Source organism: Gossypium hirsutum, chromosome A05 (genome assembly GCF_007990345.1).
Source record: "Gossypium hirsutum isolate 1008001.06 chromosome A05, Gossypium_hirsutum_v2.1, whole genome shotgun sequence".
In the NCBI taxonomy this organism is placed as follows: Eukaryota; Viridiplantae; Streptophyta; class Magnoliopsida; order Malvales; family Malvaceae; genus Gossypium; species Gossypium hirsutum.
The window spans coordinates 24,094,383-24,108,649 of NC_053428.1; the positions used below are offsets into that span (position 1 = coordinate 24,094,383).

At 35.6% G+C, this 14,267-nt stretch overlaps 3 protein-coding genes across 4 annotated transcripts; all 3 read left to right on the forward strand.

The window, feature by feature from the left end:
- Positions 1 to 427: 427 nt before the first annotated feature.
- LOC107923942 (DIS3-like exonuclease 2) lies at positions 428 to 6,186 on the forward strand. Of its 2 annotated transcripts, none has more exons than XM_016854151.2 (7): positions 428 to 945; positions 1,270 to 1,658; positions 2,223 to 2,276; positions 2,368 to 2,436; positions 2,568 to 4,760; positions 5,188 to 5,259; positions 5,335 to 6,186. In XM_016854151.2, exons 1-7 carry the CDS (start codon positions 831 to 833, stop codon positions 5,731 to 5,733), a joined length of 3,291 nt encoding a protein of 1,096 aa, XP_016709640.2. In that variant the 5' UTR covers positions 428 to 830; the 3' UTR covers positions 5,734 to 6,186. The 2 variants fall into 2 exon arrangements, with proteins under 2 accessions (XP_016709640.2, XP_016709641.2); XM_016854152.2 differs by having other exon boundaries at positions 1,282 to 1,658.
- A 419-nt stretch (positions 6,187 to 6,605) lies between these two features.
- LOC107923943 (uncharacterized) lies at positions 6,606 to 9,942 on the forward strand. The gene is made up of 7 exons (XM_016854153.2): positions 6,606 to 6,833; positions 6,939 to 7,077; positions 7,171 to 7,272; positions 7,571 to 7,698; positions 8,121 to 8,404; positions 8,491 to 8,581; positions 9,468 to 9,942. Exons 1-7 carry the CDS (start codon positions 6,729 to 6,731, stop codon positions 9,924 to 9,926), a joined length of 1,308 nt encoding a protein of 435 aa, XP_016709642.1. The 5' UTR covers positions 6,606 to 6,728; the 3' UTR covers positions 9,927 to 9,942.
- An 845-nt stretch (positions 9,943 to 10,787) lies between these two features.
- Positions 10,788 to 12,332, forward strand: LOC107923944 (uncharacterized). The gene is made up of 3 exons (XM_016854154.2): positions 10,788 to 11,052; positions 11,418 to 11,486; positions 11,973 to 12,332. Exons 1-3 carry the CDS (start codon positions 10,876 to 10,878, stop codon positions 12,183 to 12,185), a joined length of 459 nt encoding a protein of 152 aa, XP_016709643.1. The 5' UTR covers positions 10,788 to 10,875; the 3' UTR covers positions 12,186 to 12,332.
- Positions 12,333 to 14,267: the final 1,935 nt, after the last annotated feature.

Below are 14,267 nucleotides of genomic sequence, written 5' to 3' on the forward strand. Positions count from 1 at the left end.
TAATATATATAGTTAATAAGAGTTATTTCGGGTAGAAGACTTGATCATTTACTGTTTTGGAGGATTGGCATAGTATCCATGACCACCAAAATGTTAATTTAGAGGATTTAAAAGCGTTAAAAGTACATTTGAACTCACAATTTCTAAATTATTATAATAATATCAACGGAAAGAATTTATTATTAAAAAACTAAAATATTAATTACTTTTAAAAGGTATGTCAAAACCACTTGGTAGCACAACTCTGAAGTAACAGAACACCAAACCCAAGCGTCTCTAATCACGACAAATTATCACCTCATAATCTGACACGTGTCGAAAGATCTAGCTATCCTAACTCCACTCCCAACTCCACGCGCTCTTTTTTTTCCTACCCTAAGGGTCCGAAATAAAACGAGGGAAAATATAAATAAGAGAAAAGGAAAAGAAACTGGGAGAGAAAGAAAGTGAAAGAAAAGGAAAAAAAGAAAAGGGAGAAGAAAGAGAGAAGACAAAGGAATCGATTGTCGGCGCCCCATGTTTCCGCCGACCAATCTTCATTTCATTATCTCTTCCACCTCCACACACTCCTTCTCTCTCTATTAAAAACAATTTCTTTTCTCTCTCTCTCTCTCTCTTGAAACTTCTTTTAAAACCCTAACCTTTCTTTTTCCCTTTGTTTTTTTTTCTCTTTTTTTCGGTGCCTTCCTAATATTTTTTTGAACTAATTGGAAGTTATCCGAGTTTTTATTTGATCTAGGGTTATAATTTTTCTTTCGTTTTTTTTGTCAAATTAATTTTCTTTTTCGTTTATTTTTGGGGTTTTATTTGAAGTTTTAATTAGAAAAATTATGAGGGGAGGTAGCGGCGTTGTGGAGTCGTCTGTTATTGTTGAGAGGGTTGACGATGTTGATAAGGAGAAGAAGAAAAAACGACGATCTAATCGTCGATCCAAACATAACTCAGGTGTTTTTCATATTACTGCGCTAAAATTTCCTGTTAAAAGCCTAATTCTGTATATTCAAACTGAGTTTTTGGTGATGTCACTTGGTATTTATTAGAACTTAGTGGGGTTATTTATTTATTTACTAGGTTATTTCTAGAACTGTAGCGAGTTTTGTTTATGTTTTGCTGTGTGCTGCTTGTAGAATTCTTTTTCTGGGTATTCTTTTAAGTGTGGTGAATTCGTTTTGCAGTATTGATTTTTTTTTTGTGTTATTCCATGGTTAATTTGATTTTAGTGAGATTTATTGAACTGGGATTTTGATTTTGGGTTCATAATTTATATAGCTTTTAATTCAGTGAACGAAGCACGTGGAGAAACATCAGATAGCATGAAAAGCGATGACAAAACAAAAAATTTGGTATCCTCTATGGGTTATTCTTCGTCCAAACAAGGATTGGAGATGACTTCGAATGAACAGACAGCATCTAATGTTGGTTTTAGTTCTATGCCTACGATGCATATAAATGAACGATTTGGCTCTGCTTGTGATGACACTGCTGTTGATGTTGGTGGAAGCACTTATTCCAAATCGTGTCCTGAATCAATTGCCTATCCGGGGTCATCTAAATTGTGCACAGATGGCTTTCTTCCATTCCACCAGTTTGAGGGTTCTTCACGAAAGAAACTGTTTGCTCCTTACTGGCCTATGGAGGCCGTAAATGAGGCATTGGAGGTTCGTTTGAAATTCAATCTTATAATTTGATATCTTTTTGCACTATTGAATTGTTATTTAAGTTTACTAATAGTTTTTATTAATCGATCATCGATATAGTCATTGTTCTATAAGAACAAAAACACCCTATAAGAAACTGATACATCCTAGAAGTTAGGAAATTTTGAATTTAAATTAATTAGTTTAATATAGTGGCTTTTAAAGTTCAGAAAAGGACACTTCAGGGGCTAGAACTCTAGTTTTAAGGTTGGAGGTTTCAAGTTCAAATCTTATCTATATATTGAGCGTTTAAACTTGAGTAAAAAATAATCATTAGAGTTAATAATCAATAATGCCCCAGTTTACTACTCTAACTTGTATATAAAATATAATAATTAAGATTAAAAAATTATGATTCCCTTGCATATTGCTCATCTAATTAAAACTAGTGATGATTGTGTACTTAGTTCTCTGTAGTTTGTATTGTTTTTTTGGATGCATATTTATGGTTTATGTGTCTGGTTCACTGGTTTTATTTGTATGTTGGTTTCTTGCTATTTTGCCTTATGTTTAATTCTTCTGCAGAAAGGGGAAGCTTTCAAAGCGTTGTTTCGTGTGAATGCGCACAACCGACTGGAGGTTTGTGGATGCTAAACTTAAGTTTGTTTTTTTATGTTCCTTGCTTGATAAATCTTGTATGCTGACATGGAAGACCACGTTATACTGCTAGGCATATTGCAAAATAGATGGGGTACCTACAGATGTTCTTGTCAATGGAATGTGTTCGCAGAATAGAGCTGTGAGTATGAAACTATCTCTGGTTTATATTCGCTATGTTATTGTCAATGCTAATGTATCTTATTTAGTCTAGCCTGCTAGTTTATATGGGATAGGTCTAATAATTGCAAATATATTTTTTCTGTCTCATAGGTTGAGGGAGATATTGTGGTTATTAAGGTTGATCCTTTGGGATTGTGGACAAAGATGAAAGGGTCAAATGGGTCCTCAAACAATTCTACAGTGGTAGAAGATTGTAATTTAGTCCAAGAAGTCAATGGACTGGCTGATAATAGTGAGAAGGGTAAAGGAAAGGTAGATGCCAATTGCGAGCATAGGGATGGTAGAAGTGGAGTACTACCTGATAGAGGGTTTTATGATGCAACACAAGTGACTAGAACAGCAGCGTACAACCATGTAAATGGGCATCACCAATATGGTTCGGAGTCTTTGCATGTGGGTCTTTTACCTGGGCAGAATGAAGGAATGAATTCAGTGGATCAGTTGGCTTCCATGACAATTCGATACCCTCTGAAACGACCTACTGCGAAGGTTGTTGCAATTGTTGAAAAATCTCTTCGGAGGAATGCTATTGTCGGCTTTCTTAATGTTAAGCAGTGGTTCTCCTATCTAGAACTTAATAGAAAAGATGCAAAGAAAAATTCTGTGATCCTTGATCACGAGTATGTTACATTTTCCCCAACTGATCCAAGATTTCCCAAAATGGTTGTTTTTGTGAGAGACTTGCCAGTCTCTATAAAAAAGAGGTTGGAAGATGGTGATATAACAATTGAGATGGAGCTGCTAGCTGCCCAAATTGAAGATTGGAGTGCAGAAAGTTCTTTCCCATGTGCTCGTGTCTCTCATTCTTTTGGACGGGGCAGTGACTTGGAACCTCAAATCAACGCAATTCTATATGAAAATGCAATTCCTTGTGCTGATTTTTCCCCTCAAGTACTTTCTTGTCTTCCAAGTACTCCTTGGGAAATCCCATCCAAGGAAATTCAAACTAGAAGAGACCTTAGAGACTTGTGTGTGTTCACTATTGACCCTCCCACCGCTTCTGATCTTGATGATGCTTTATCTGTTGAAAAGTTATCCAAGGATACTTTTAGAGTAGGTGTACACATCGCAGATGTGTCGTACTTTGTCTTACCAAACATAGCCTTAGATGTAGAAGCTCAGATTCGATCAACCAGTGTCTACTTGTTGCAAAGGAAGATACAGATGTTGCCATCTTTGCTTTCAGAAGAGCTTGGCTCGCTCAACCCCGGAGTAGATAGGCTTTCCTTTTCTATGTTTTGGGAATTAAACAGCATGGGGGATGTTTTGGATCGTTGGATTGGTCGTACAGTGATAAGATCTTGTTGCAAGCTTTCATATAGACATGCTCAAGACTTCATTCAAGGTATAGCTGATGTGGAGAACTTTAGTACCTTAGAGGGGTACTCTGAGTTGCATGGTCAATTTGAATGGTCTGATGTTATTAGATCTGTTAAATATCTTCATGAAATTTCAAAAACTTTGAAGGAGAAAAGATTTAATGGTGGTGCTCTACAGCTTGAAAGCGCTAAAATTGTTTATTTATTTGATGAAGATGGGGTTCCATACGATAGCAATCTAAGTGAGCGGATGGATTCAAATTTTCTTGTTGAAGAGTTCATGCTTTTGGCAAATACAACGGCTGCAGAAATAATATCTAGAGCTTTTCCGGATAGTGCATTATTGCGAAGGCATCCTGAACCTAACATGAGAAAACTTAAAGAGTTTGAAGCTTTTTGTCGCAAACATGGTCTAGCATTGGATACTTCCTCTTCTGGTCAGTTTCACCAATCCTTGGAAAAATTAAGGGAAAAACTCAAGGGTGATTCTGTTCTTTTTGATATTCTCATCTCATATGCTTCAAAACCAATGCAATTGGCTAGTTACTTTTGCAGTGGTAACTTAAAAGATAACTTGAATGATTGGGGTCATTATGGGTTGGCTGTTCCTCTCTACACACATTTTACTTCGCCTCTACGTCGTTATCCAGACATTGTTGTACATCGGACATTGGCTGCTGTAATTGAAGCTGAGGAGCTATGTATGAAGCATAGAAGGGTGCTTAAATGTACAGATGGGAAGGTGTCGAAACAGTGTTTCACTGGTACTTATTTTGATAAGGAAGCTGCAGTCTCTCCACAAGGGAAAGAAGCATTGTCCAGTGCTGCATTGAAGCATGGAATCCCTTCCCCTGATCTGCTTGGTAGCGTTGCTGCATATTGTAATGAGAGAAAGCTGGCCAGTAGGCATGCAGAGGATGCTTGTGAGAAACTCTATATGTGGTTTTTGCTAAAGAGAAGGGAGGTATGTTTTTCCCTCCTTAAAATGCTAAATAGCTTCATTGATCTGTAGGATAAGTGGCTACTGCATTAGATATATATGTTGGTCCATTCGGCAAGCTGCTCTAGCTATGAGGCTTTCTATTCATGTTCAAATTTAACACACTATGTTTGCTGGTTACCTTATGCCTTTTGACTGTCTTCTTAAGAAAAAGATCCTTGTATTTCGAAGAAATTTTGGAAACAAGTAGTTATTGATGTCTAAAACATCCTAAAGACTGTTCATTGTAATACTTTGTTTCAATCTCGTCGATGTTTTAAAAATTTCTAATAGGAGGTTGCTTGGTATAGAATTAAATTATGGAAGTTCAGTATTTGTTTTTAATTTTTTTTGGGTCGTATGCATTTTTTTACTGATGCTTTCCTTTACCCTTTTGATTGTTCTCCCTCAGATTTTGTTGTCTGATGCTAGAGTGTTGGGATTGGGTCCAAGATTTATGTCTGTTTACATTCAGAAGCTGGCTGTAAGTGTTCCGTTTCTTAATTTTTTAATTGTCATACTGTTCATGGTTTTGGTGCTAATGTTTCTGTGGTTTCAGATTGAGCGGCGAATATACTATGATGAAGTTGAAGGGTTAACTGTAGAATGGCTTGAATCTACCTCAACGCTGGTGCTCAGTTTAGCTGGGCACAAACGTTTGTTCAAGAGAGGTGGCCCAGGGAATTACATGGCTCTAGGAAATGCTGCATGGGTTGTCAATCCTTATGATCTAAGTGTGGAAACAGGTATTGATGACTGTGATGCAACACGCATGGCAAATGGTGAGGTGGCATTATCAGATTCAGAGCCAAACTCGAAGCCTTGGGTTGATCCTGGAGCCTTCCCTCTAACGGTGCGGATGCTTTCTACAATTCCTGTGGCACTGTATGCAATTGGTGGTGATGATGGACCCGTCGAGATTGGGGTACGATTATACATGAGTTCATATTTGAAGTAACTCGTGTTTTGAAGGAAGGGCAATGGAGTATGGAACGACCTGGGGGGGGTGAACAAAGGGAACAGAGCCTTGTATGGAATGAACAGGTTCTGTTGTAGATAAGAAAGTAGTGTATAGTTAATGTGGTGGGACTAGGGAGGTGTAGATAGATATAACGGTGGGTTGGGGTTATGGTGGATTGTTTTGGGGTTTATTATAAGTAGCTGGTGTTTTTTTTTAACAAAAAGCTGCTCTTGGAAATTGGCCCTTGTTTTTATCGGCAAGTTCCATCTAATATTCCTCTAGTAACTACAATGAAAACTATTCGACACTGAGCTTTAGCATAGCTTAGCTTAGGTGTCGATTCTATGCTGTATTGCTGGACTGCAGCCCGAAGGTTTTTGGAGTTTGGGTGGCTGATTTCAGTTGTTTTCAGATTCTTTGTTTTTATCAGACATTTTTATTTTGTCGGAACTTTGTTCTTTAATTTTTCCTTGAATTAACGCCTTCTTTCTCTTTGTCGGCCTTGGGAATTGTTTCTGCAAGGTGTATTCTATGCTTTATCATTCGCTCTAAGTCGTTTGTTTTTAGACCCGAATGTGGTTCTTGCTTTACTGTTGTTTGTGATTGTGTTGTTTAGGCTGTGTGGGGCATTTCTTAATGGCTTTGTTCATTTGTGATCGTGTCTGAAACTATTTTCTAATAAACAAAACAAAGTTTGTTTATTGATATCTTAGTTTGATGGTAATTAAATTATGACACTTACGACGAGACCTAATTAAAATTGTAAAATTAAGATGTTGGCAGTCAAATATTTAAATATTAATATAAATGCATAATATTTGGATATGCAAATGTTAATGAGAGTTCCATATGATAATCTAATGAAGTTTACAGTCACATGAAGCTCAATATTTATAACAAAATATACGTTCTGTATCTGAAAGGCCAATGCCCTAACTGAATCTTCGCCAAATAAAGCCAATGTTAAGCGTAGAGTGACAACTTGAGAAGCAATGACATCGTCGTACGGCCCGTTGATCAATCTCTCAGAAGCTTCTAATCATATGGGTCATTTCGTCCAGCTTCTCGTTTTCGTCCATCGCTCAACTCCCGTTCAGGTTTCTTTAATCTCTCTCAGTTCCACTGTACGGGTTTTTCTTTTCTGCAATGAAGTTTTATCTTAATCAGCAAATTCACTTTTAATTTTTTTGTGTGTGGGGAAGTATAAATTGTCCACAGGCGGAGAAATAATCAGGACAGACATTCAGGTGGGCGATGACACTCGACCCTTTTTCTCCGTATCTTTATGGAAGAAAGAATTGCGGTCTATTGTTGCTGCTGGCGACATCGTTTTATTACGAAGTACTTTTGATTGGTTTAACTTCTTAGTCTTTTAGATTATTTTTATATTATTCCGTTTATATTGCGATTATCATATTTGTGCGTTGATTTTAGATGTCAAGATTACAACATTTCGAGATGTTTTCGAGGCCAGAACTGTTGACTGGTCATCTTTACTCCGTCTAGTCCACCCTTACCAGTCCCTTGTTTCTAAGAGTATGTCTGAAATTTTAATTTTAGTTTTAATGTTTTTTGTAATGTTTACTGTTCTTCATCATTATATGATACCATTCCCAAGATACTTGAAAAATACTTCAAAAAAGAATCGAGCATAATAGTTTCAGACACATGCCTAGATGATAGTTGCCTCCAAATCCAAAGAAAACAAGTTTATTGTTTCAGTGCAAATGTTGTTTTATGTACATATATACATATATTTGTGTGTATTTGTTTAATTATTTATCAATACAAGCTCTTTAACTAAATTGAGCCTTGTGTTCATACTTTGTTGTAGGTGCAATTGAATTAGTAGCAGAATGTAGAATGGGAATTGTGGTTAAAGAAAAGCTTTCCAAGGTTATAGAATGGGTGCAGCGGACTGGGTATATTGCTATTGACAACATCGAACCAAATGACCGTCAAGTATGCTTTCCTCTTGCATGTATTTGATGAATCATGTAGTCAAGTTTCATGTATTTCTATTACTTCTGTTTGAGGAATTTGAAAATAACCCTCTATAACCTTTTCATTATGATATCCAATTTTGGTTACATACTTCGCATTATGATGTAGTTTGAGATTATGATAAATTGCTCATACTTGAAAAAAAGTGAATGTCTGTCCTATTTTATGCATACCATCATTGAATTTGTTGCTGTATGATAAATTTCTTGCTCATTTTAACATTCGGCTGATCACCTGTAGGAAATTAGATAATCGTGTCTTTCCCCTTTGCTTATATATCTTTTTTGTCTATATAGGTTCTTGGATGTTGCTGTTATTTAATCCATGTTTCACTGTCTTCTAAATGTTTTGAGTAATATATATGCTTAATTTTGCTTCAGTATAGGCGACTCTCCAGAAACTGGAAAGTGCCAGAACCGAATAAATTTAGAGAATGTCCCTCACTTTCAGAAGTATTGTGCCTGAATAGTCACTGTAAGGCGATATTTAGTGCTTCTGTCGGTGAAATTTTTCTGCCGATTACTTGGAGGCCCATCGGAGAGTCTGAGAATGAAAATATGTTTATCAGCAGGAGACTATATAAACCAGCAGACAATAATTTAGTGGAAGATCTTATCTGCACTGGTTGCCGGCTCTGTGGTTCCCCTTTGCATCAAGAGCAAGGGTATGGTAAATATCTTCAAATTTTCTTACATGACTTTTAGTGTTATGAATGGATAGGATATTCAATGTCTCTGTATTCTGAAGCAGATCTATAGTTGGGACAAATTCAGTTCCACTCTATTGTGAGAAAAGCTCGGATCGCCTTCATGCAGTCAGCTTGATATATAGGCCTTTTATGGTATTGGTTTTTTCTTGAATTTTCTTTGGTAATATCATTGAAATAGTGGAAGCACCTCATTCTTTCTGATGAAATGGTTAAAGATTGTTTCTGTCGAACAAAAATTATTTTATTCTATGCATAATGCATTCCCTGAGCCATCTTCTAAAATTTGAAAATATAGCTTCACCTGCAAATAAAGAAAGGTAATTGTTTGGAATGATGCATGTGACTTGGATAATTTCAGTTCTTGCTATCAGAAGTTGCAAACAGAGTTTGTGGTTTCATTTGTTTTTTCAAGAATCTGAAATCTGCTGAACATACTAACTCTGTTCATATCCTATGCTTTACACTGCTAGAATTAGAAGATGATATTTCATGGAAGTTCTTACAACTTATTGCTATATCAACAGTAAACATTAGAAACAATGGTTACAAGCACTGAATTGAATAACTAAATTAATTCAAATTAACTTGCCCACCCGTGTTTTACACAGATGGGACTTGAACCTGGTCACTCAATATCCTAGGGCCTCAACTTTGCCATTTCATCCTAGGATTGCTTGTATAGTAAAAGTTAAAACTGAACTCTAAACCTATATTTGCATTTCATATATAGTGTTTGTGCAGTCTCTTGGATCTCTTGGTGTATTTGTTTTCACTAATCAATGATTCTTAACTTCATGGGCTCTGGTTGTTTTTTCCTCTGTGTTCTGCATTAGTTGTTTATTTTCCCTTGTTCTATGAAGATTTTTCTGTGATTTATTTGGAATTCATTTATTTATGCTTTTCTGAGTATCATTTTTAGAGTAATGAATTATCTGTATCTGTAGTTTTTGGTGTCTGTATCCTCATGATCAAGATTATCTCCGTTCTCTGAAATTCTAATTCTTGTGTTTGACTGCAGTTATATTTATGGGATGAATCTGAACACATGCCGTTACTGGTAAAAAACAATGCTGCAGAGAAATTGTTCGGAAACATCAAGGCTGAAAGAGTTTACTTATGCTATAAAGAGTACAAGCGTGATATAACTCTCAATCCAGGATGTATTGCAGAGAACAGTTCTCACGGTGGTGGCACAAGAATCCGTAGTTCCCCAGAAGCTGCTGGGGCAAGTGATGCGAAGCATTGCTCATCAGATGCACACGAGAAGCAGGAAAGTATGCAAAATCTACAATGTAACAAGAACATAAATTTATTTCAAATTTGGTTAGTTGTTCTTAAACTGTTGTTGCAGCGAGGAAAAAACAGTCCTTTGAAATTCGAAGTTGCCGTAAATGCCAGCCTTGATACAGAAAACGGGAGGTTTGAAATGATCTCTGTTTCAACTCCTTGCTTTGAAACCATTCGGTGTTTGGAATGAAGTGAATACTTGAATACGAGGATTAAAGTACTTGTTTCATACATGATTGCCATGGATGATGTGGAATGCATATCTACATAATCTAAGGCAGAAAGGAATCTGAGGCATTAATCAGGTGACTAAATATAGCAGCATAATTGCATCTTAGAGTGTAACAGTTTCAATACCATGCTGATAGCCCTAAAAAAGGAAATCCAAATATTGACTTAAAATGGTTGGTGGATGGATTGCTTAAAAGGCAGTTTCAATACTATTTCAACAATATTTCGATATTTTCCCTTCATTCAAGTGCGTGCAACTATACATCATCTGCAATGATTCAATGTAGAGAACCACAGAAAAAGCCAACTGATGATATAGTAATAAGGTGTTTTCACCAAAATTGCAGTTTTAGAAGTAAATAAATCAATGATAAAAAAAAAGCAACATATTTTTGAACCCTTTGTCCCTGCTGCTTCATAAGCACCAGGGTTAGAGCCACAGATGTAGATGTTCATGAATCCAATCCCAGTTTCATGGTAATTTTCTATTATAAGCAAATAAAAAGAATCATTTAAGATTCTACAACCTCAAATGTTGATCCAAAACATAGCAATGTTACATTCCTCGAGCTTGTTAACCTATTGGCCAACTATTTCTTCCTCCTGCTGCTATTTTATATTTGCACATCACTGGAACTATTATAAGAGGAAGTGAGGGGGAAGAAAAGCAAAGAGTGGAATCCCATTAAAGCATCAAATATTTGAAGGTAACATGAGAAATGTCCATCAGAGGACACATCTTTGCTTTCTCTTGTTTGAGATGAAAATTTTGAAGGGGCCCTTAATAGGCTCCTAAAGTCCATTTCTTAAAGCCCATCAAATATGGCGAAACATTAAACCAGAGACGGCACAATATAGCTAGAGAACAGAGAAGCACTGAATCAGATTAAGAACCAAAAATAAAGGGGATGAGAGGAATTGGGGGGCCTTTGCTTACCATAGGGGATCTGCTTAGCGACGTAGGTGAAGAATCCAGTGAAGCTCCAGACCACCATAAAAAACCAGATGCTAGTCTTCCATCACCGTCGATTCTTGATCCCGTTGACGCCTCATCTCAATCCCTGGACCTAATCAAACTGTTCCAGGTTCCTTTCTTGTTCCTCTGTATATTTTCAAAACCATAGGAAAGATCCCAAATTGGAAACATTTTTAATTCCTCCAATTTCCTACAGTTTTATGTTCTTTTTTAAATTACAAAATTATATTGCTTGAATCGAGTTGAGTTGTTGCAAACGTCTAAATTTTAGCAATTGATCCAAAACCTTGGAATCATTTTGGTTTAAAGTATGTTTGTAACTTTGAATATCATATGGGATATGGGCTCATACATCTTCATGATTTGTGCTGCTAAATGCTGAAATGAATCAATGATCACATTCCATAATTTTTTTTTTTGAATTTTGGAAACTTTGTTTCATTGCAATGTCAACCGCTTAGTGGTTTTATTCAGGAAAACTTCGAGAAATTGAATGAGGCACTCGCTGGTTCAGATCATTCATGGACTGCTCTAACTTTAGAGGTAATAAGATAACCTGTTTTAAAGCATATATAGAACAGCTTTCTATTTGATTGCTTGCAATTCGTTTGTGTTGCAAAGCATATTTACAGCAACTTTCCATTGATTATTTTCAATTGTTTGTGTTGCAATTTATATTATGCATTAGCCGATTATATATACATACTCGAATCTGTTAGGGGGCTGCAATGTTCTTGTTGCTTTAACTAGTTATATTTCTTCAATTTGGGCTCCAATTCTGACTTTAGTTCTTGTTCAAACATCCTATATTAGTTTGATTTCGGCATAAGTGTCAGATACGAGAATGTGTCTGACACGGATTTTTCAACTTTTTCCATGTACTTGGGGGTTGATATCCTGATACTGATGTCTTAATATGTGTGATATGGATGTTGAACATGGGTATTTTGAAAAAGATGAAGAGTTGGAGCATTTTAGATTTTGTTCATGCTGACTGATAGTAATATAATCCCCCTTGGATTATTCCAGCTATGCACTGCTCTGGAAACTGCAAACAAATTAGTTCAGTCCACAGACACAAATGTTAGATCACTGTCGGAGAAGGTGAGGGAACTCGAGAAGATTGTAAAGAGGGGAGATACTGCAATTACAGCATCCAGAGCCATCTCCATCTCCCTAAACCAAAAAGGAGGATCATCTGTTGCTAGTGAAAACCACAAAGAATACGGTTCACCTCAATAACACATGAAGTCATATAGACTTTGTTTTTACTTCTTGGGATGCATTATTATATGTTGGACAAGCTCCCAAAATTATCCTGTAGGAAGAAAATCCAATCTTTTATACAACTTTTATGGATGAATATGTATGCACTGTTCATTTGCTCTATATGTTCTTTTGTTTTGATAATGGCCTTTTGTGGTTAAAACCTGCAAACTACCTACCTATCAATGAAGAGGCAAAAGCAACCTTTGATCTTTCAGGGGAATTTCTTAGTTTCAGCTAATGTAAGAGAAGTGACGGTTTAAAATGGGGGCCAGCGTGTGCATCCGGTTTCCAAGTGGTTTTAATGTCTTAAGTAAAGGCCTAACCTCAGTATCCCCAACGATGCATTATGCCTGAAATCCCATTAATCAAACTTGAAGCTCGTTAGGTTTGCACGCTGATGTTGAACTCTTAATTTCAGACTCAATTTAGTGAAAAATGTCAATTTTTTTTTTTAAAGCAAAAGCTTGCAAGTGCAAAATATTAACAAGTAACCAAAGCATCATCCAACACAAGCTAGTGATAGCCCAAATTATAGTATAAATTCATGTTTTCATCAAGGGCCAATCGGGTTAATCTATGCGTAATTTCATTGGCCGAATGGAAAATAACAGAATCAAAACTAGTAGACAATCCACGAGCCTTAACAAAGAAACAGACAAATCCAAAGAGTGGTTATTAAGCTTGTTAACTAGTGAATAATAATCAAACTCAACAATGTTACGGGGAAAGCCGTGCTCCCTGGTTAAACGAAGCGATCCCAAAGTAGGCAATGGCCTCGGCGAAAAGCCCATCAAGGGGTCCCTCAAGTCGGCGCGCGTAGCCCGCTAAAGCCATGCCATTCGCATCCCGCACAACCACTCCCATAGTTTCTCGTCTTTCGTCCGCTTCTCATGCTGCATCAACGTTAAGTTTGAACCGCTCGTCTATGGGTATTTCCATCAATGATTCTTTCTAATTAAAAAGACAAATTCATAAGTAGGATTAATTTAAACATAAATTAAAACTGGGTTAATAATAAATATATATTTATAACCCTAAACCTCGAATCATAATAAACTTAATTAAAAATATATTTATAATCCTAAACCTCAAATCATAAAGAGGTGTTGATGTAATAAACTTGGTTAAACTAAGACGTTTAGTAGATTTAGTAGTAAAATTTTGATAAAATCTCAAATTTGATTTTTATTATGAATAAATCAGACTTCAAAACAAGAAGAGAATGCCTTCCAATTTACCCACTTATTTAACAATAAAATAACTGTCCTTATTAACATAATTTAATCTCTAAATGATGCTTTCGAAACTTCAGGAGACCCTTTTTTCTATTATTATTTAAGACCAAATATACATTAAAAAATGGTTTGATTCTCTCAATGCAAAGACAATTAAATTTCCATCATCACACCATTAATTTATATCTCAACTTAATTATCAGTGACGGAGATCTAATCACCCTATCTGCTTAACTTATCCCTAAAAAATTTTACAACAAAACTCGTAATTCCCTAAAATCTCTCTCTATTTATATTAAGCTATGATTAAGGTTACAAATATTCAAAAACACTACTCATTCATCATTGCTAATTATATTGCTATTTCTTAAATTATTAAATTTATTTTTTAGTAAATAAATTAAATTTTAAATGCATATAGGAAGTGCTGTTTTTAGTTTAAATATGTGCTTAGTCGTAGTATTAAAGAGACAAGTTAACTTGAATTTATCGTTCCACGTGGAAGACAAAAAAGCAGACTGCTGGTTGGTTTTCATGAGAATAAGCTTTAGTTTATCTATATTCTAAATTTTGTTACCATTCCAAATTAAATTATAATTTTTATCATTTTAATAATTTATATTCTTATAATTAGAAGATGAATTTTTATCATTTTTAAGAGGACAGAGTATAATTTTATGAGTTGGGCCCTTGCCAACCCTCTAGCTACGCTCCTATACTAATATTTAAGTTCTAATTGTGTTAGTGTGAGTTAATTACTTATCAATTTGATCAAAAAAATTACGAAAAATATTTTTATGTATAAAATGATTTATATTAT